Source organism: Peromyscus eremicus, chromosome 2 (genome assembly GCF_949786415.1).
Source record: "Peromyscus eremicus chromosome 2, PerEre_H2_v1, whole genome shotgun sequence".
NCBI classification, from domain to species: domain Eukaryota; kingdom Metazoa; phylum Chordata; class Mammalia; order Rodentia; family Cricetidae; genus Peromyscus; species Peromyscus eremicus.
Genome location: NC_081417.1, coordinates 128,326,153 through 128,348,408, shown reverse-complemented (window position 1 = coordinate 128,348,408; position 22,256 = coordinate 128,326,153). Strand labels below are relative to the sequence as shown.

At 43.4% G+C, this 22,256-nt stretch overlaps 1 protein-coding gene across 1 annotated transcript in view; it reads right to left on the bottom strand.

Annotated features, from left to right (window-relative positions):
• The window catches only part of Efcab14 (EF-hand calcium binding domain 14), a 39,717-nt gene extending 23,570 nt beyond the window's left edge, over positions 1 to 16,147 (bottom strand). The window contains exons 1-3 of the mRNA XM_059254732.1: positions 15,024 to 16,147; positions 13,209 to 13,357; positions 6,649 to 6,794 (exon numbers count right to left, since the gene is read on the bottom strand). Coding sequence (XP_059110715.1) covers positions 6,649 to 6,794; positions 13,209 to 13,357; positions 15,024 to 15,208 — 480 coding nt within the window. The 5' untranslated portion in view covers positions 15,209 to 16,147. The remainder of the gene's footprint in view (positions 1 to 6,648; positions 6,795 to 13,208; positions 13,358 to 15,023) is intronic.
• Between the last annotated feature and the right edge of the window lie 6,109 nt (positions 16,148 to 22,256).

Here is a 22,256-nt window from a genome sequence, read left to right as displayed (position 1 = left end):
TAAGCTGCTTCACAATTCCTGGCATACAGAGAGTGTGAGATAATGAAGGGTTGTTGTATTAAGCCGGTAAGTTTGGAGATCCAATGTAACCCAGCAACAGATGATTAGTATAGGTTACAAGAATTCAATGACACATGTGACTAAAACTCAGCACAGTACCCAGTACACACGACCAAATCAGTGGCAGTTCTTCAGAAGTGAGACTGAATGAGTACTTACACATGCATCCTCCCAAGTGTTCTCAAACACAGAGATCACTCACTAATGTTCTACCTCTATCCATTTCAAAACAAAAAGATGAGACACCTCATCCCACACTGAGAAATACTTTAGGAAGCTATAAATCTCATAGAGTAGCAATTATATCAGGAAGGTTTTTGTTTTTTGCCATTCCTTTAAGAAGCTATGGATAATACTGAGGCTTCAAAGAACATAAGGAAACAGGCTTATTGTTCATGGGAATGTGAACTGGAAAAGGATTGTTTTGAAGGAACAGCCCTCTAAACCTGAAATATTTATATCCTTTGTTCAGCAACTTCATTTATAGAAACCCATCCTATAGATTACTTGCTCACAGGCACAAAGAAATATGCACAACAAGTCTTTTTTATTTGTACCAGCAAAACACTAGAATAACTTAAATGCCTATCACTAGATGTGTAGATATAGTCAGTGAACAAAGGACGCTGTAGTATACCACATATCGAATATCTCCACTTATTCACATACACACTTGGTGTAACCCATACGCTGATACATATTAAAAACTATGGTAGTTTTATAAATACATAGGAGGTGCAGACAGTATTACTGACATGAGACAACAATGTACACATGTGAAGGGAAGGGACTTCTCTCCCAGGTATGTTTTACAATTACTCTATATGCTCTACTATGTAGTATCTTTCAGACACTAGTGAATAAACTACTTTCAATGACAACTGGCCATATCCTCAAGGGATAACACATTTCTCAGGGTGATCTGGGCAGAAACTATTCTGTCCAACATCTTGAGGCTATGGCAGAGCTAGTCCGAAGTATTTTAGGAACATTATGGTCTCAGAGAAGGCTAGTGTGGCTGCTGGAAGCTGCCATTTCACTTAAAACTAGAGAAGTAATAAAAGCCAATACAGCGGGTGGTGGTGGTACACACCCTTAATCCCAGCGCTCGGGAGGCAGAGCCAGGCGGACCTCTGTGAGTTTGAGGCCAGCCTGGGCTACAGAGTGAGTTCCAGGAAAGGCGCAAAGGTACACAGAGAAACCCTGTCTTGAAAAAGAAAACAAAACCAAAAAAAAAAAAAAAAAAAGAAAAGAAAAAAGAAAAGAAAAGCCAATACAGGAGGACTAGGTTAGGTCTTCTCTGTGTGTCACAAACATGGTAGATCTAGACTCTAGAATGTCAGCTGCATCCCTGACAGAGTGTGCTCTGGAGAGCTGACCATCAACTCTGTAGTTGCGGATCACACAAATGGTGTTTTTCTCATTTAAAGGACCTGGATCACAAACTGGTCACCAGCTCAGTTACACACCCCACATCTCCCCTCTTCAGTAGAGCCAAACTATGTGGGAAACTACAGTAAATGTACATGTATAACGGGACTGGAGAGACAAGGGGGTACTCTCCCATTACCTCTGACCTCAAACAGATACATTCTAGAATGTGAGATTGGATTCAAGCATTACAGAACTTATCAACAAACATCACAGTTTACAATCTGAAGACACTAAAAACTGAGTTCAATAAAAGCCACTAAGGAAAAAAAAATCACATTCTAGCCAAAAGATGAGTTATGACTTCTATGCATATCATATGATTTTTTTTTAAAATCAGCAAAAGTAAAAATAGCCACTGTAGACTATTTGCTTAATATAAATTTTATACTTCAAAAGCAGAAATGCTGTTTTTTTCTTTAGGGTTGATTTTAATGTTCTTTAAACAGTGAGGAAAAAGTTGAGAAAACAGATAATCACAAATCATGAATGATTATGAGTAGAAACTCCCTACATAGCCCTGACTGTCCCGGAACTCACTGTGTAGATTAGGTTGGCCTTAAACTCAAGAGATTCTCTTGCCTCTATCTCCAAAGTGTTGGAATTAAAGATGTGCACCTGGCCCTACTTAATCCTACAAAAATGGAAGGAAAACAGGCTCCCAAGACTTAAATATTTCAATGCTAGACTGCTACACAGCTGTGGCCTTGGGTAAGCTCTTTTACCTTTTTTGAGTCTCAATTTTCGTGTCTCCCCCCCTCCCCCCACAGGGTTTCTCCGTGTAACAGCGCTGGCTGTCCTGGAACTCACTCTGTAGACCAGGTTGGCCTCCGACTCAGAGATCTGCCTGCCTCTGCCTCCTGAGCTCTGGGATTAAAGGCGTGCACCACCACCGCCCAGCAAGTCTCAATTTTCTTATCTGCAAACTGGGGTTAACACTTCTTACTTCTTGTGACTCAAGACACAGAGAAAGGAGATCACACATGCAGTACAGTCAACAGAGTGGCCTGCACAAAGGAAACATTTAATGTATAACGTTATTACCATCACCACTCATTTTCAGGCTGAGTAGAGTGTACAATCTCCTAATGCAATTAGATGCATATGCAAATGACCATCATACAAGTACTTAAAAGAGAGCAGCAGGAACTGGGAAGGGCACCTAAGGTCCCCGACAACAATGCTTGTTGATTTACTGTATCTCTGGCTTCTTTCCGTGCCCAACTAGGGCTATAAGGAAGGACTAAAATTTCCTCAATACACAGTCTTTTCACTTATCGATTCTTTTACAAATGCAATTCATTCTTGTTAGTAGGTAGTTATCTTCTGAAAAGCTACAGCAAATGCGGAATTAGTGAGTGCTACACCACTGTTCCTAGGTGTGGGGGCTAGGTTCCTGTGAGCCCTTTGGTCATGTTTTCAGTAACTTATCAATACAATATATAACCTGTTTTACACGTGTTCCTGTTTAAACATCTCATTTAACGATACTGCTGACTTATTAACACTGAACACACAGCCAACAGCACTGAAAGTGATGTCTGAAGGAAGCCTACCTAACAGTGAAATCAACAACAAAGGGCAGAAAAATGTGAAAAGTGACATGAAATATACCAAGAGCCCAGCTTGTTGACAATATGAGAACGGACAAGAGAGCAGGTGCTGTCTTGCTCTACTCCAGCCGTCAGTGTCCGTGGGTAACTCAGTTATTGCTGCTGTGCCTACACCAGTGGATGACCGCAAAGGCCTCATTCTTACAGACTTGGAGGTTACAAACAGATTTTAGCAAGGAGATAAAATTATGAGGATCCGCTGTACCTTCCTACTGAGGGTAACCTCTCTTTCTCCACCTGGTCCGTTTCCCCTTCAGGACTTAGCCCAATGTTTCTAGGAAAGCTGATCCCAGTCTGGGCTGGCTATTCATTTAAATAAGCATTTGACCATATGCTTCATGTCAGGCTGTTTACCTTCCTATCTTCTGTTTGTCCCTGAGATCACTGGGTAAGGAATTGCATCTTTTTTTTCTAAGTCTATTATAGTTCGGATGTTGATGCTCCCCTAACGGTTTCATTCAAAATCTCTAATGTGGTGGCAGTTAAGTGGTGGGGTTCTTCAGGCATGCTGGGGGGGGCTCTACCCTCATCAACAGCCCAATGACACTACTTTGCCCCTTCTGCTAATGAGATATAACAATAAGGCACCATGCATGAAGCAGACAATGAGCCTTCACCAGAGACCAAATCTGCTGGCACCCTGATCCTGGACTTTTGGACCTCCAGAACTCTGAGTAATAAATTCCTATTGTTTATAAGCTACCTCGTCTAAAGCATTTTGTTAGAGCAGTCTGAATAGACTAAGATAGAGTCAAAGGCTTAACTCCATAAAAGCAGCTCTGTAAACATTTGTTCTCCACAAAAAGGGAGGCCCTTATAACCGTCAAGAAGGAGTGGGCATAATACCTGAGGTTTCATGAATAGAACAGAAGTGTAAATGAAGTTTCACGTACTAGCTTAAAGATTCTCAAAGTAAAGTTGAATTTTAACTTCCCCAACCAGATGGCCTTCTTTTCCCAGCCTAAATTAACCTAAGCTTACTCGGTAGTAGGAATAAACCTCGTTAAGTGACAGAATACATTTTCTTGTTGTTTAAGCCACTTTCAATTGTTTAAAAATGCCACTAGAAGCACCTGAATTGACAATTAGCATTAGATATAGAAACATGATTAAATGTTATTTTTACTATTCCTCTTTTGCCTCAGGACAAATGCTGCTTACTTGAATAGAGCACCAGATGTATAGCGTTAACTTTAGAAAACCACCCAGACTGCTGTGCTCCCTGAGAAAACAACATTCAGCTTTACTTTACCCCGTCCATCCTTCTGGGTCGATGCTAGCCGAGAACTCTATCTAGCATCTCGCAAAGCATGGTGCTACTCATCTGCAAAGAGTTTTGGTCTAACCTGCTCCAGTTTCACACACAAAGCCCTAGGACTTCTTACACCACACCAAGCACCAGCTTTCTCCTTGAGCAGTCCTAGAATGCTATGTATGAAGAGGAGATGGGAAATAGACAGTTGATGTTTATCTTTCCATGCAAAGCAACTTTATCCTGTCTGAGAATGGTTGACTCTATGTTACCAACTGGAACCCACGGACTGCCCAGGGGAAATGTTCATTCTCTCAGAGCTTCAGTGCATCTTGCACCTGATGTTATCTCTGTCCATACTGCTCATTTGCTGTGTGAATGTAGGGCCACAGTTGGTTCTATTCTTTGTGTTTGAAAGGAATGAATATCTGCTTTTCTTTAATTACTGAGAGCCTAAGAATAAATGATAACTAGTAAATACTAGTTGCCATCACCCATCCATTATTTCCTGTGTGGTTAAAAATAAAATAAAATAGAACCAGGGTGGTGGCTCATATACTCTTAGCACTCAGGCCAGCATGGGATACATAATGAAACTCTGTCTCAAAACCAAAACCAAAATAAAACACCCTTCCCACTCCAATAAGAATGAATAGGAAATACATTGCCATAAGAAACTGACCATTTTTCAGGTGAGCTATTACTTTCAGAAAATTTCATTTTAGCTACTTATGGTGTCTTAGTGTACTTCCTGTGGCCACTGCTAAATACCATAGAGTGGATGACTTATAAATGGGCTTATTTAGCTCATTTAAGAACACGTGACTGCATCTGATGAGGATTTTTTTGCTTCATCATAATACAGTGGAGGGTATCACATGTATGTGATAAGAGTTAACAAGTGTGTCAGCACGGGTTTCTCTTTCTCTTCAAGTAGCATTTTGGGGTAAATGCTAATTAATCATGAAAGGCTCCACTTCCATATACACTTGACATGTGAACTGGGACACACATTCAAACCACACACAGCATATTGTCATGCATGTTTACTGGGTAATGTAGACATTCTTACTGTGGGTTCCAGGAAGAAGCCACTTTCAGTCTTAAACACTAAACTATCCTACTCCCAAAATGTGGCTGAAAGGTTTAACTCTATAAATAGTTACAAGCCCTTTCTTCTAACAGGGCTTCATACAGGCTCATTTTAGTGCTCTGTGGACTCCATCCACCCTGAAGAGAATGTTCTTTTAATCCCAACAAAGATGACAAACCTAATTTTAAGTATTTTATATGTGTATCATTCATTTGGTACTTGAGTTTTCTTCTCAATGACCATATCTTGAGCCGGGTGGTGGTGGTGGTGGTGGTGGTGGTGGTGGTGGTGGCGGCGGCGGCGGCGGCGGCGGCGGCGGCGGCGGCGGCGGCGGCGGCGCACGCCTTTAATCCCAGCTCTTGAGAGGCAGAGCCAGGCAGATTTCTGTGAGTTCAAAGCCAGCCTGGTCTACAGAGCGAGATCCAGGACAGGCTCCAAAACAATAGAGAAACCCTGTCTTGAAAAAAAAAAAGATCATATCTTTCCCCAACTGAACTGAAAACAACAACAACAAAAAACCGAACTAAAACGGAACAGAGACGTCAACCCACAACTCAGACCTGAGAATGGGATACAGACTCTTTACACCTGTGAGAATCTTGGTCACCATCCTTAGACTAAACACCATCTCTCTGGTAGATTCCTTCTTTTGGAAGCAATGCCTACTGAGCTCTGCACAACTTTGAGGCTAAACAAGTTTGTCTAGACCTGCTTGTCTGACTCTACCACCTGCTCCTAAGCTATTCCAGTTGACCATGAACTGTGTGGCTGTTCTAGATCTGACTTCCCACCTACAACACTACACTCCAGTGCTAAATCTCTAAGTGTGTAAAGTCTCTGAAACAAAACAAAACTCATCTACTAACAGTAGGCTTTCCCCTTTCCTTAGGAATTAGATGACATTCCTTAGTTGATATCTATACTACTCTATAGAAAAAGCTGGCTCAAATATTTATAACTTCCTCTATAATGCTCTACCTCTGAGGAACTCTGTGCATGTGCAGAAAAGGCTAACATTTTAAATACTTGGTAAATGCATTTTAAATTTTGGCAAGTAACTACTATTTTAACATGTTTGGATCACAGCAAACTCCAATTTAAAGACAAAACCTGAATTTATAAATGTATACGAAATGCCAACCAACCAATGTAAATTTGTTTCCACAGCTTACACAGGAATAAAGTCACACTTTTGCTACCTGCTTATTCATTTCTGTGATGTTGATCCAGACTCGGCTCAAGCCCAGCTCTCCAGATTCAATCTTCTCAAGTTGTTTTTGTTTGCTGAGAAGTTCATCATTAAGTTTGGGGATTTCCTGGAATGAGCTTTTCTGATTAGATTCCACTGAAAGAAAAACAAGGACAATTATAAATAAACATCACATTCTCTCTGGTCTCAAGATGGGGGAAAAAAGGGATCACAGGGTAGGAAAGAAGAGAGATTAGTGGGATTAGTGAATGTAAATTATGGGATGACGACTTAATTCAGTTACCTAACTACACTGAGAAAGGAAAGGGAGGGCAGGGCTACACTACTGTTTGTGTAAACGTGCGTCTTTAACACCTTTAACACTGAACCTTGAGTTGGGTGACACAGCTCAATGACAGAACTCTTGTTCTGCATCTGCAAGGTACTGGGTTCTATCCCCAGGACCACAAAACAAGGACAACGAAGATAGGTGACTAAAAGCTGTGACAAAAACCATGAGCAGAAAGGGTTAGATGATTTCACCTCTATACCTTACTATTATTTTGAGTAAATTAATCAATTTCCTTTGAGATCAGTCTCTTTATCTGGAATACTGTGCAAGATTTACTTCCTAAGAATGTTAGAATGAAGGAGTCTCTGAGCCCAGGGCCTATTTATCAGTAGGTGATAAATAAATGTTAAGTCTGATCAGTTTCCAGATTAGTCGGTTAAGACTTACTACTCCTACCCCAAGAATGTCCAAGGTGCCATTAGAAACTACATCTCTAAATGTTGATCTTCTTTTACTTTAAGTTGGCTGATTGTGAGGTGGTATTCAAACACTGACATGAGGGCTAAGATTTTTATTTTATTTCATAAATAGCAGTGTTTTCTTCAACTAACCCAGGAGCTCAAGATGAAGAGGGAGATAAACATGTTATGTGAAATGCAGGGGGACATTAGGACTCTAAAACAACAATTCCTGTGTGGTTAAGGGATTCGAAGCCCGAGGCAGAGGCCGGAAGTGCGCTCTCTTTTTTCTTTAAAAAGCATTTTTCCTCTTAATGGAAAATAAAATATTGATAATGGCTGTTCCTCCAGAATAAACCTACATCATTTTTCTTCAGGTCACAGATTTCCTGATTAGTTACTATATATATTTAAAACCAAAAACTGGCATACAGGGCCAATATAAAGTAATTCACTAAAATGAGAGCTCCATGACTTGGTTTTGTCCATTTCTGTATGGTCTGCACTCAGAATATAATTTTAGGCACTCAGTAAATATTTGTTACCTAAATAAGCCTGGTCTTTGTTGACTTTCCAACCATATTTCTCAGTACTTTACCCTCCTTTTCAATCCAACAAAGAAAACTCAGAAAGTAAAAACCTAGACAGCAAACACACAACAACAAAGTCCCCATGGAAACTGAGGGCAGTGGTAATATCCCTTTAAGCAAGCCCACTATGGAACAACTCAGAATAATGAACTTAGGTATTTTCATTTATTTTTTAGAAGTAGCTGCCAAAGGATTGCATTCTAAATAACAGACTTCCCTAAGTGCTTTTAGTGTAGCATTTGATTTACACATGGTTTGCAGAATACATCCATCTTAGGAAATAAGAACATTTCATTACTCATTCTAACCAATGCAGCTCTGTGTCACTGAATTGCTTATACAGTTTCAGCTGGGTTGTAAAGAAAAGCTCATCTCACGAATGCCTTCCATACTCAGGTGGTCAAACGCCCTCAGGAGGGAGGGAGGGTCTCTCTTTCCTAAAGTCTATATGCAATAAATAGGACTTAGAGGTGGAAGAAGAAGTAAGACAAAGATATGAACAATCCAAGTTACAACTATTAACTAACACGTAAAGCTGACAAGCCCCGAGGACACTCTGGATCCTGAGGAGTCTATGAGCCAAGAGGGGATCATAATCATTATCCGATGTGGGTTTTTTAGGAGAGACAATCCAAGTTGAGGCACTGTTGTTACATAAATGGAAGTATGGCAAACAAACAACTTATGATTACTTATACATGTTGGTTCATTATGGAAAGCAACTCATTTAAAATTTAATATGTGGAATCTCAAAAAAATTTACCTAGTTCTTATTTTTTCATTTTTATGATTAGGAAATGGAAACCTCTACATACATCCTTCAAACACAACATAATATCAATAGTAATGTTTTGTATTTATACAATACTGTTATAATTTGCAATAAATTTTTATGTAATTATCATCAAATGATGTGTTACTGAGCCTCTACTGTGTGCCAGCTCTGTACTTTACACTATCTTATACAAAAGACCCTTAGTTCTCAGTCTGGAGGTGAAGGGAGGATTACTATAAATGTTGACAGGTGTGATAACAGAGTAATGACCAACGTGCTTTGGTGGCAAAAATACATCTTCATGTGTCATGGGTAAGAAAATATAGGTTCAGAAAGAATATGTGATTGTTCTAATTTTATAGTGAGTAATGAGAAGCAAACAGTCAAACCACATGCTCACAGGACCACAATACTTTTTTTGGTATGCCCAAGATGTCAGGGACACATCTTTGTGACTGTATTCACACAAAAGCATCTAACATTTTGTACAAAAGATCAAGCCACTAGTTTCCCTGTATGACCAGAAAAGGAAATGCCTGACTTATGAGTACTTTCTTTCTCTCCCAAATTCGTTTCCTTTTCTCTAGTGTTTCATTGTTGACAGAGAGGAAGTATTGGAGATAGAATTTTGCTTTGAATAACTGTGAAAGTCTTTTGAAATAACTGTTTCTGGAAAAAGAAATACTGAATTAAGTTTCAAGGCCAGGGGCTGAGGAGATAGTTCAGTGGCTAAGAGCACTGGCTGCTCTTCCAGAAGACCCGGGTTTAGTTCCTAGCACCTACATGCAAACTCACAAGAGTCTGTAACTCCAGCTCCAGGGGATACCCTCTTCTGGCCTCTATGGGTACTGCATATATGTGGTGCACAGACATATGCAGGCAAAATATCCACACATAAATATACAGAACTTAAAGAAAAAAAATGTTTCAAGGCCAGCCAGTCTTTTAACTCAAGGATCAAGTTACTCCTTGACTGCAAAGAAAAAGTAAGCCATCTACTTTGATTTCTATTTCAGGTACTTCTTCAACACTTTTGATCTTCATAGGTTCCTTGGAAGATTGATTGAAATAAAGAACAAGGGGCTCTGACTGCTCAAGAGGCATTAAAATCAAGCAAGCAAGTGGTCTTATCTGAGTCAGTGAACTCCACTGTTTTGTTGAATTAAGAAGAAAAAAGAATTAACTTACTAACATGTGTTTAAAGTAGAAGCATAATTTTAAAAATATGATTATTTAAATATAGTAAAATTATTCCATTTAGTTAAAATCACTGTTATTTCCTTTAAAAAACAAACAAAACTAATGAACAGTCCAGCAATGATGGCGCATGCCTTTAATCCCAGTACTCAGGAGGAAGAGCCAGGCACATCTCTGAGTTTGAGGCCAGCCTGGTCTACAGAGTGAGTTCCAGGACAGCCAGGGCCACACAGAGAAACCCTGCCTCAAAAAACCAAAACAAAAGAAATTAAAAAAAAAACAAAAAACCACACACACACACACACACACACACACACACACACGTGAGCAATCAGTCATAACAGTCCAGCTTATGGCATGAGTATGCCAGACCCCAGTCTCCCTCCCTCAGGAAGTCATTGCTTGTCTTTTCTTTCTTTCTCTTGTGTGTGTGTGTGTGTGTGTGTGTGTGTGTGTGTGTGCGCGCGCGCGCGCGCGCGTGCGCGCTTGTGGTGTTCCTGTGACACAGCATGCATGTGGAGGTAAGAGTACAACTCACAAGTGTGGTTCTCTCCTTCTACCACAGAGGCTCCAGAGATTGAGCTAGGTCATCAGGCTTGTTGATAAGCACCCTTACGCACTAAGCAATCTCAGTGACCAATGCCATTTCTATTGTGGCAAATCAACGCCTACAAAACAACCAGATTGACAAATTCAAACCTGCTTTACTCAGCTGGCTGACAAATGCAGTTTGGGCTCCAGGAAAATCTTCCTCAATGATGGGAAGCTGACCCCTAACAGTCCAGGTGTATGGAGTCGCATCTCCTGAATATACTATTTTTAGGGACTGGCATTAACAAATGCTTGACAAATATTTATCGACTGACTGTCAGGCCTACTATATGTCTCACATTTTCCAAACAAAGAGATCTATGGCAAGCCCAGCTAAGGCATAAATTATCTTGGTATCCTTTAAATACAGGCACAGAATAGCTGCATAAAGGGATCTCTAGAGGGCAGAAGTGAGCAGTACATAAAATGTATAAACATATAATCACTGTATGCGATCAAAACAAGGTGTGGCACAAGCCTAGGAAGCTCAACTAATTATGGAGGGTTGATGGGACAGAAAGGTGTGTTCAGTAGTCACATACAGTTCAACACTGCTTCCAAGTGATGATTATTATTTACATACAAAGAAAATACAGGCTTAAAAATATCTGCAATATTGCAAAAACAAGAATTACACACGAGAAACTCTATAGAATGTACATTATTTGTTTGTGCTATACTTTGATTCAACCATATAGGTCAGGATGATTCTGGCAAAGAATTGTGGGCTTCGCCAATCCCACCCCTGAACCAGAAATTCAAAAGAAAACCAAAGTGAATATTAAAACATTTTAAAAGCATCATCACTAGAGACACCAACAACACTCTGGGGAGTAGCTGTCTCTAGGTCAAGTGCAAAGCTTGAGTAACTGTAGGTCAAGAGAAGCCGAGTGAAGGAAAGCAGGAGGTTGTGAATATCTAGGCTTAACATGGATCTCCCAGGCTTAAGAGACAAAGAGCGAGCTCAAATTCTGGTTCTGGAGCCAGAGTTCTTTGGGGAGCTTGTGCTCAATGTCCTGGTGTGCTAGTATTGCTATTGAGGTCTGTGATTAAGCTGAAACTGGTTCCTTAGCTTAGAAAATCAACTCTTGAAATCTAGAACCAAAAATTATACTGTTATACTTGTTATAAGAAGGAGAAAATTTGTTAAGTTAAACCTGGTTGAAACCACTATACAAACACACCTTTCAGAAAAAAAGTAGTTTGGATGTATGAAACTGAACTTTGTAATTAGAAAATATGACATTTTGTAATTTAAGAAGTCATTCATGAGACAAATGTCTCTTTTTGCTGTGTTGCATTCAAGGTAAGGACTGTTAGGACTACTGTACTTCTTCATGAATATGTAATATACTTCAAAAGATCAAAAGAGTTTCCTAAAACTTTAAGATGGTGACATTCATGGTATTTGAAGTTTTTTTTCCCTTGAAACAGATGTCACAAACAAGCATCCTGTGGAAAGAAGCTTATTGGCTATCTATTAGTTCTTGTTTTGTGCTTAAACACCATAAACACACACACACACACACACACACACACACACACACACACACACACACACACACGCACAGAGTCATTCATGAAGCTTTCATAGGCACTGGAATAGTAATGTGGTACAGCAGTGGCTATACATATGGATTTGGGTGTAAAGGGCAAGAGGACCAGGTAAACACTAAATTGCTAAACAAGCTACTTAATTGTTTTAATCTTGTTTTGTTTTTTGTTTTCCAAGACAAGGTTTCTCTGTGTAACAGCCCTGGCTGTCCTGAAACTCACTCTGTAGACCAGACTGGCCTTGAACTCACAGAGATCTGCCTGTCTCTGCCTCCAGAGTGCTGGGATTAAAGGTGTGCACTACCATGCCCAGCTGTTTTTTTTTGTTTTTAACTTTTTATTACATATTTATTGATTTATTAGCGTGTGTATGTGGGTGGGTGCATGCATGCCACAGCGTGTCTGTGGAAGTCAGAGGACAACCTGCAAGGGGCAGTGCTCTCCTTCCAGCACACACGGTCTCTGAGACTGAACTCAGGTGATTAGGTTCGGCACCCGGCGCCTGTATCTGTCGAGCCGTCTTGCCCACCCAGCTTCTATTTTCTTTTTAAGAACACAAACAGTAATACTCATCTTTACCAGCACGTATGTGGAGACAGAGAGAAAGAGCGAGCAAAAACAAGGCCCACATCAGAGGACTGTTTGGAGAACCATTTACTTGTGACTTGGCACAAGTGGACAGTCCATAAATGGTGGCCCTTACAACGATCCTTGTCCATTGCTACGTTCTTACACAGCGTCTTGAAAGAGGAAGTCATCTGACAGATGCTTCCACATTTTTAATCAACTGGTCCTGCGATGGAGATGGAAGCAGCATGGTGTTCATCAGTCACTTTGTAACTGGAGCTCAGGCTGTAGGTGGAGTTTAATCAAGGCTCTGGACTCCTGGTCTACAGTTCTTCCCTGAGCTGACTACAATGTCATAATTTCTGATGGGACCTAAGCCCTGAATTTGTTTATGGGTTGAAAAACAAACAAGTGTTACTACAGTCGAGCTGACAGTTGAGAAAGTATATAGAACAAAATGTGTAACTGCTTACCAGAATGGGCAGATTCCTAATTGAGCATGGGTTGGTTTTTTTCTAAAACTTGAAAAAAAAGCTGACCACTTACTCGTTCTGAATTTCTCCTTGAGGGCATCCAGATCCTCCTTGAGAGCCACTTGCATCCACACCAGGCCGACACAGGCCACAACACAGGCGGCGAGGATGACAAAAGCACACAGGGGGTAGCAGATCTTGCAGCATCGTGAGTAGTCTCCCCTACCACGAGAACACATTCGACACGAGTGAGGAAGCAGCTGTGAGAACAGCTCTACCAGCAACAGTACACGGTGCCCTGCTATTATCTTCTCTAATGCATAGCCCGTGGTTTACCAGGGGACACAGGACAACACATTCACATCTAATAGCAGCAGGTTGAAAATGACTGAATAATATGACCTACGAAAAGTTCTATCGGGTACGAAGGTTTCACACCGCACAGGAAACAGGGAGTTCCCATGGGTCATTGGAAGTATCTGTGGGCTCTGGATTACTGCTGTCAATTCTGGACGGGGGTCTTTGGAGCTAAACTCAAGACAGGCGAGGTGGCACATGCCTATAATCAAGTACCTGGGAGGTAGAGGTAGAAGGATTGCAAGTTCTATGCCAGCTTGAACAAGTTGATAAAATCCTGTTTTACAAAACAGTGGGGGATGTTTGCTTGGTGGTAGAGAGGGTGCTTTTCTACCGTGCATGAGAACATAGCTCAATCCTTAGTAGTACTAAGAAAAAAAAAAAAAAAAAGAACGGATGGAAAGAAGAGTAAAAATGAGTGGTTCTGTGTAATTCTATCCCTGCACTGTAATTACCTAGCTCTTTCTCTCTCAAATATATGCTCACTTACCCAAGGAGACCTTGTTTCATTTATTGAAACTTCATAAACTTTTGACCAAGTTTTATAAGCAAATGGAATGAAAGAAATAAGACGTGTTGGTTTAAGTGTGGATACCTGATATTTTTTAACCTACTGCCTTAGGAGGACAGAAATAGAAACATGCTAGATTTCACACCAAACTTCACCCTAGCCTTCAGGTCTAACCTAACCCAGCAGGGTATCAGATGACCTTCACAAGACAAACTCGGAATGGTCCTTAGCTACCCTCTGAAAAAGTCAGGTAAAGAAACCATGCCTTAACAAAAAGACACAGAGATTATGAACACACTAAAAGATCAGAATTCTTGGCTCCCAGGCCCTCTGCCTAACACTTGTTTCCACATCCCAACAGAATCCCCTTTTTCTTTTAGTCTGGTCCCTGACAGGGCCCAAAGTTCAAACACGAAGGTTTCCTTTAGCTAGCTCATAAAACTGACCTCTTAACCCCCAAATCCTCAAAGCTCATTTGTTTTGTGGTTGCTCTACCTGAAACTGGTTTGGGGAAAGATTCCTTTCTTTCTTCTTTTTTATTTATTTATTTATTTATTTACTTTTTGGTACCCTTACCTTCCATACTTGTAAGGTTCATACTTTCTACAGTATGCCCCTCACCATAATCTCCCATCACCAATATCAAGCTCATTGAGAAAACATGAAATAATTATCGGCCTTAAGGTCCCTTGACCTACTTTTTAAAAATGCCTAGCCTCCAGAGCCTCTCATCTCTGCCTCCATTAGTAGTAACCTTATCACTCATTTTTGGGCTACGGGCCCATTCCCCACGGTCACACTTCTACCCTGGATCTGGAGATCTTGTTAGACATTAGAGTGACCTCTTACTCCTCATTCAGGATTTGAACTTGCCTTCTCCAGCACCCTTTCCTCCTCTTGGCTTTCCAAGGCCTATTTCCTGTTTTCTTCCCAAGGACTCCCCTGCTCCTTCTCATCCACTTGCCCAGCTTAGGGCAAGATGCCTTTTGCCATTTAAGCCCTCACAACTGCTCCACTCACTTGACAAAACGAGAGCGATTTCCAATTGCTCCAAACTCCTCTTCTTCCTCTGAGCTGGACTCCGAGTCTGAGTCAGGAGGTTCAGTGCGAAGCAGGCGGTGACTGCTTGGGCCTTTCTTGGGCTTCTTTCTCCGGCTGTCACCAGCCAGACCGATCAATGCATTAAGTTCTTTGCGTTTTTTCATCTTTTTGTGAGGGGTGAGTGGAGCGCCCACTCCTGAGCTGCCAGGTTCGTACCCGACGCCCAACTCTCTTGCTGCCTTGGAACTGCCTTCCAGGGTTGGAAATCCTGGGCCAGAGCCCCCTGATCACTCCCACCCAGAGGTGAGACTGACCAGATCTACTGGGGGCTGGAGAATGGAGCCCAGAGGAAGCTGGACGCAGATGGATGGGGGAAAGTTACATAGAGATGGCCAAGGAACTGGTGATCCAAATGGACAAATTCCTAGAACAACTATTACCTGCCAAAAGGAAAATAAAACAAAACAAAACCACCCGCTAAGTCAAGAACAAGATTCTTAGCCCTGTAGGCAGCCAGTATTTCTAGGAGTGCTCCAGAAGCTGAGAAAAGATAACACAAAACTAAGGTACTTTGGATCTCTGGGATAAGATGCCCAATGTCGAGGGAAAATAAACTTCGAGAACAAGAGACTTTGCAGAGCAGGCAGTGAGTATTCGCTAATCCTTGGCTGGAGAGGTGGCGACAGGAGAGGGTACTGACACTGCCCGGGCACTTAGAACACGCCCAGGCAGGAAGCCGGCTGGCTTGAGGGATGATCACCTTTTTGTGGCTTCTGTCCTGAGCTTGAAAGACCGGCGAGAGAGGAGCCCGAGCCTGGGGAAACCCCAGCCCTGCTGTCAGGGCCCTGGGGGGCGCGGTGCTGGGGGGCGACCACCGCTCGGTCAGCCTGGAGTGCTCCGAGTGTGAGGTGTTCCGCCACCGGCGACTTCCGCAACTCACACGCGCTGCGGCCACTCCAGCCGCACCTCCGGCCCCTGCTCCGGCCGCGGCTGCTCAGGACGCGCTGGCGGTGGTGGCGGCGGCGGCCGCAGGCTCCAGACCCGGGCCATCGCTCCAGCCCCAGCTCACTTCCCCTTTGGCAGCGGCCCCGGGCACAGCCTGCCAGTAAGCCGCGCCCCCATTGGGCGCTCCTGGTGACGTCACGCAGGAGGGCGCGAGCGGTGCTGGGCAAGTGGAGAGTTAAAGGGGACGCGGATCTGGCCCGGGGTTGGGTCTGGTGTCAGGTTGGATAGGCGCCTCTAGTCCGGCTCCCCGACCCCAGGGGGCACCGTGGGAGACTGCAGCTCCCTGGAGCGGAGGTGGAGTTTTGCTTGCCGAGGGGCAGGGGCGGGGACTGGCACCCGAGGCTCCACCAGCTCAAAGTTCTTCAGAGGCTCCACCCCTCTTACTCTTAGGCTGTTTAGGCTTGTCGTTTTAATGGCCCAGTTCATTCATCCATCCATCCGTCCATCCATCCATCCATCCATCCATCCGTCCGTCTGTCCGTCCGTCCGTCCATCCATCCATCCATCCATCCATCCGTCCGTCCATCCATCCATCCAACCATCCAATAAATGTTTATTGAGGGGACATTACAAGACTGTTCTAGCTCTGGGGATGCTGCAATAAACACAATAACCAATGCCTTTGCCTTCCTGTATAGAATTGTCATATTTAGTAAATAAAACACATGCTAGTAAAGTTAGAATACCAGATAAACAGAGGTGTTTTTTTTTTTTTTTTTTTGGACAGAGGCTTTCCACATAGTCCAGGCTGTCCTAGAACTAGCTAGTTCTAGTGTAGATCAGGCTGGCCTGGAACTGGCAGAGATCCTCCTGCCTCCACCTCTTGAGTGCCGGGGTTAAAGATGTGCATTGCCACACCTGGCTTAGCTATTTTTTAAATTATAAGAGCCCTCCAATATCTATGGCAACCTCATATTGAAAAATAATTGTGTCAGGTGGTGGTGCACGCCTTTAATCCCAGCACTCAAGAGGCAGAGGCAGGTGGATCTCTGAGTTCAAGGCCAGCCTGGTCTACAGGGTGAGTTCCAGGACAGCCAGGGCTAATAAATAAATGAATAAATAAATAAGTAAATAAATAAGAATTGCTTGTTTATCTGAAATTCAAGTTCAACTGGGCTTCCTTTATTTTATCTGCCCATCCACTCCAGCTTGTATTCTAGCATGAAGCAACAATAGGTACACATATTACATGTCAGAAGTTGATGAGTGTTATGAGGGAAATGGAAACAAGATAAGGGGAGGAATGTTTTTTTTTTTTTTTTTTGATAAAGAGATCTTTGGGTGAGGTCCTCAGGAAGTGAGGGGGTAACCAAAATGCTGGTTCTGGGAAGGCGTGATCAGAAAGATCTGGTTTGGCAAAAAGAGTGATAGGAAATGAAGTTAGAGAGACGTCAGGGGCTAGACCTAGCTGGGTCTTATAGGAGTTTGAGAAACCATTGAGGAACATACCCTGGTTTTTCAGGGTATAAAAGATGACTCTGGCTACTATGTGGAAAAATGAAGAGGAAGAAGGGGGAGGAGAAGGAGGAGGAAAAGGAGAAGGAGGAGGAAGATGGAAGAAGAAGAAGAAGAAGAAGAAGAAGAAGAAGAAGAAGAAGAAGAAGAAGAAAAAGGAAGAGGAAGCAGCAGCAGCAGCAGAGGCAGAGGAAGGGGAGGAGGAGGGGGAGGAGTGAGAGAAGGACCCAGGAGTTTCTCCAGTCTGGCTAGAGATGAAGAGGTTAGATGGGGTGGCAGCATTGGGGATGGATAGTATTCTGTATGCTTCTTGAAGACAGAGCTAAAGATATTTGTTGGTGGATTAGATGAAAGGGATAAAAAATGGGTGGGGGAAAGCCATGGATGACTCCAGAAGCTTGGAATGGTTCAATGGGAAGAGCCTTGTCATTTGTTGAGAGGGAGAAGATTTGGGACAAGCTCGAGAAGCCAATCTGATATCCACATTTGAACTCCAGTAGGCTGCTTGATATTTCCATAAGGAATTCTGGGTAGGAACTGTGGCCTGAAATATAAACTGGAAACTCATCAGACATCAATGATATTTATGACATAGTGCTTTGAGCTACCTGGAAGAAAATCAAAGTAATTTAAATTCCCATATTCTTACTGTGGCAATTGCACTACCTTTACCTGAGGATTCCCGCTTACAGCTTAGGTGTGTGTCTTGATTTGTCTTTAAGTGTTTAACCCAGCGATATGCATCCAATTACAACCACCCAATAGATATTCGATGACATGCTTACATAAGTGAAGAGTGTTGCACAGAGGTAGGGGCAGAACTCTGGAATTACCAGATCTGGGGTTAAATCCTGAGTGTAATACCAGCTCTGTCCAGATGGTGGCTGCTGGACTTTCCTGGGTTGTTCCCCCACACTGTGTACCTGAGATATGCATCTACTTCACAGGGCAGATGGAAAGAGACAGTGACTGTTGGTGATGCTTTTGTGGTACAGATGCTCCATTTTTATTGTTCCTTCTTGTTTCTAGAGCGGCTCTGACCAAGTATAGTAGCTACTAACCATATATGTGAAAGGTACGGGTAAATGAACAGTTTGGCTCTGTTAAAATGAAGTGAAAATGTTCCATTTGTTCCCTTGGCATCACTGGCTCCTTGCCTAGTAGCTGTCTGTGGCTAGTGGCTATAGGAAAGCACAGGCTCATTTCATTCTACTGTCATAAATAGTTTTATGGTCAGTTCTTCCCTGGTGATTCCCTGATGGACTAGAAATGGACAGATGAGGTTACCAACTTTATGAACTGTTTCATACACACATCCTATCTATGGTCACCAGAGGTAAGTGAGGTACCTATTCAGGGGGAGAGGTCTTTCTGTTGCAGATGCTACATCCTTACCGAGGAACTGTGGCTGGGGGTCTCAGGGCAATGGGATAGGGCCAAGGATGCACCGCCCTCCACCCTCATTGTTGGTGGAGCTGGTCCTTCTGCTGAGTCTGCTTTTGGTTTCTCTGCCTGTTTGCTCTTCTGTCTGTCTCTGTTCTGAAGACCACACCTCTGTGTTGGGCAAACATCCCCCAGGATGCTGAGTCACCATCTAAATAAACACTGCATACTTGGTAGTTCTCTTTCTCAGGAGCACTTGGTTACTTCTCTGGTCACTTTCCTCAGAGATGGGACCCTCGTGTCCAGGGATCGAGCCAACATCCTCAGAAACAGGGCTCCTGTCCTGAGGGGCCTATGCTGGCCTGCTTCACTAGGGCTTTCCGAGGTAGTGGCTGCCTCTTCTTTGGGGATGCTCATTTTGTCACCCCGAGCCTCTGGATCCCTGTTGACCTATTCAAAACTTCAGACAAGCTATGCGAGTGTGTGGTGGTGATGGTGCCACTGTCATTCTGGGGCCTCAAAATTCTTGTCTGTAAAATGGGTATATGAATATTTCTTGCCCAGGCTTTAACTCGGTGCTGTCTTGATGAGGGGGCAGCATAAAAATGCTTTATATGCCATGATGTGTCATGTAGGGTGGGTGACTATTATCTGCCACATGCTTCTGGCAGTTCTTGGGGGCAAGGGTAGGCAAGATCACTGTGGTCAAAATCACAGCCCGTGCAAGTGGTGAATCCACACCTGAGAACTGTGCTACCTTGGAAGACTCCCCAGAGGGAGTCTTTTTCATCTGGGAAAGATGAGAGTGGGCCGAGTACCCAGGATTCTGGTCACAAGTTGGATGAAGTCTCCTAATTCCTGTGCTGAAGCTCTTCAGGACCTTAGAATCCTCCTCCCAGGACCCAAGTCTTGGTCTGAAGGCTGCCACTTGGGAGCTGTGTGATCTTAGACAAATCTCTGAGCCTCTCTGAACTTCAGTATCTACTTCTGTCAAGTGTTTTTAATTAACAGCACTCCTGATTGGCTGCATGATTTATGAGGAATAAGGCATTTTCACTCCAGGCCTTAGTTTAAACAAGCTCTCCTCTTACTGTGATTTTTCTCAGACTGTCAAGCTGTTTATTGCTCTCTGTTTAGGGCTGTCGTCCTGGAGATAGGACGTGGGCGCAGAGTGTGGACAGCTATAGGACTCTGTCCTGTGCCTGGGCAGACACACCTTCCCTTCCTCTCCCTCTTCCTGCATTGAGGCCCCACAGGAGCAGAAGGCAGAGTGCCTGGGGATCAGGGAAGAGGCAGGCGCCTGGAAATCTATCTCAGAGGTGGTAGTTTAGAGGAGGCAGTTCTTTGTGTGACCGAGGCTTTAAATAACCCTGTGCACACACAAAACACACTTAGGGACACAATGATTCCTAGTCTCTAGCTGGCCACAACAGAACAATAAGCCCCAAATGTAAGGTCCTCTGTATGCCTGTGCTGGTCACATACTCATCAAGCTGGTCTTGACTGTACCTAGCCCACAGGGTAGCTGTGCCGAAGTCATGTGTCTGATACATTATAAATGTCCACAAACATCAGCTGTTCCATTAATGTGATTATAAATTATTAAATAATATTGCCCATTCATCAAATGGGATTTTGATGACACTTCCATTGTGGGGATACACCTCTGTTTCCCTAACAGAAAGAGCAACTTCCATTTGCTGCAAAGTCCCTGTTTGACATTATCTTTCTTGATGCTTTGCTCTGGCTGTAGTGAGAGGAAGCAATCAAGATGAACATGTTTAAGTACTTAGGTATCAGTCCTCACGGCAGTAAGGGAATCTTCCTTAGATAAGCATCTTGTCCTTAATCTAACTATGACACAAATTGATGCTCAGAGATGGAAAAAGACTTGTTGGGGACACACAGCAAATCAGTGGTTGTCTTTGAAGCCTGACTTTGAACCCGGTACAAGAGAGATTGTTGTCTGGCACCTTTGTCTGCAGCTCATCTGGAAAGATACCAGCTGCAGAAGCCTCTTACCTTTCCCAGGATGGCCTCTTGGCCTCCCCCAGCCCCTCCCATCATTTTTTTCTGCTGTGCCAACAGCTGCATCCTCTACCCAGATGGTGGCCTTAAGGACAATGGGAAGGGAAAGGACTGAATGGTAGGAAAGTGACCAAGCACCAAGCTAAACAATGGCTTCTCCCATGGACCCCAGGCAGCTGGAAGCAGCCACTGGTTCCCAGCATTATTGTGGGCAGGGAGGAGGACTGCCCAACCAGGACTCTCCTGTTCTAGATACAGTCTTCTTTGAACTGCTGCAAGCTTCTGTGCCTCTGCTCAGCATTAGCTGTGGTTAACTGTGTTAACTGTTAACTGTGTCTTTGGCATCCAGAGCAGAGTCCAGTGGGGGAATCTCAGGGGCTGCTTGCTGAAGTGAGTAACTGGAGTAGAGAGACTAAAGAACGTCCAGGCATTGTTGTTTATCTTAAGGTCCCCCCTGCCTGTGCACCCACACATCTTGTTCCAAGTGAGCTGCTCCTTGTTTACAAGGTCTTGTGTGCTGCACCGAGTACACTGGTGTCCTGCACATGCTCTCAGGAAGCAGGTAAGGTCCAGCCTCACAACCTCAGGGTACATGTGACAGAAAGGTTTATAGTATATGTGTGGGTAGCAAGCCTGTGGTGGCTAGGATTAATTTAGGATGAGAATAATAATTCTTGGAGAAAAGAACGTGTATCAAGGCATCCATCCAACCTGCCTGACCTTCACACCTGGCTTGTCCCCTGGGACTTGGGACTACAGATGACAAGAAGTACTGGGTGTTCATCTCAATGACCTTAGGCACATTCCTCTTACTCTTGGAGCCTGCTACCTCATCTGTGAGGTGGAACTGGCAATGTTCCTTTCCTGGTAGTGCCTGTGGCAAGAATTTAATTGAAGTGGTAGGCAATAAAGGGCCCTGAAAGATTTGCTGTCTACAGTTTGTGAACTGAGAAAGAGGGAGACAGACTTCTGGGGCATCTTATTTGAACCAGGGAACTTGGCACAAGCTAGAGAAAATGGGAGTAGGTCAGAAATGGGGGCGGGCAGGGGGCTCTTTTAACTGAGGAAGGGCCTGGTACTCTGTGTGTGTGTGTGTGTGTGTGTGTGTGTGTGTGTGTGTGTGTGTGTGTAGCCTGAATGATGATGTTTGTGGGTAACAGTGAATGGTGGGAGACACTGGATTAGTAAGGCTATGTGGGGGACTTCTTGGGCCCCCTGAGTTCTTTTTTGAGGGAGCCACTCTGGCTCTGCGTGTCTAAGCTCCAGTTCCCTGTCATAAATAACATCCACTCTTGACCTGCAGAGACTGGCATCAGAGAGGCAGGAATGGCAGCCCTCTGC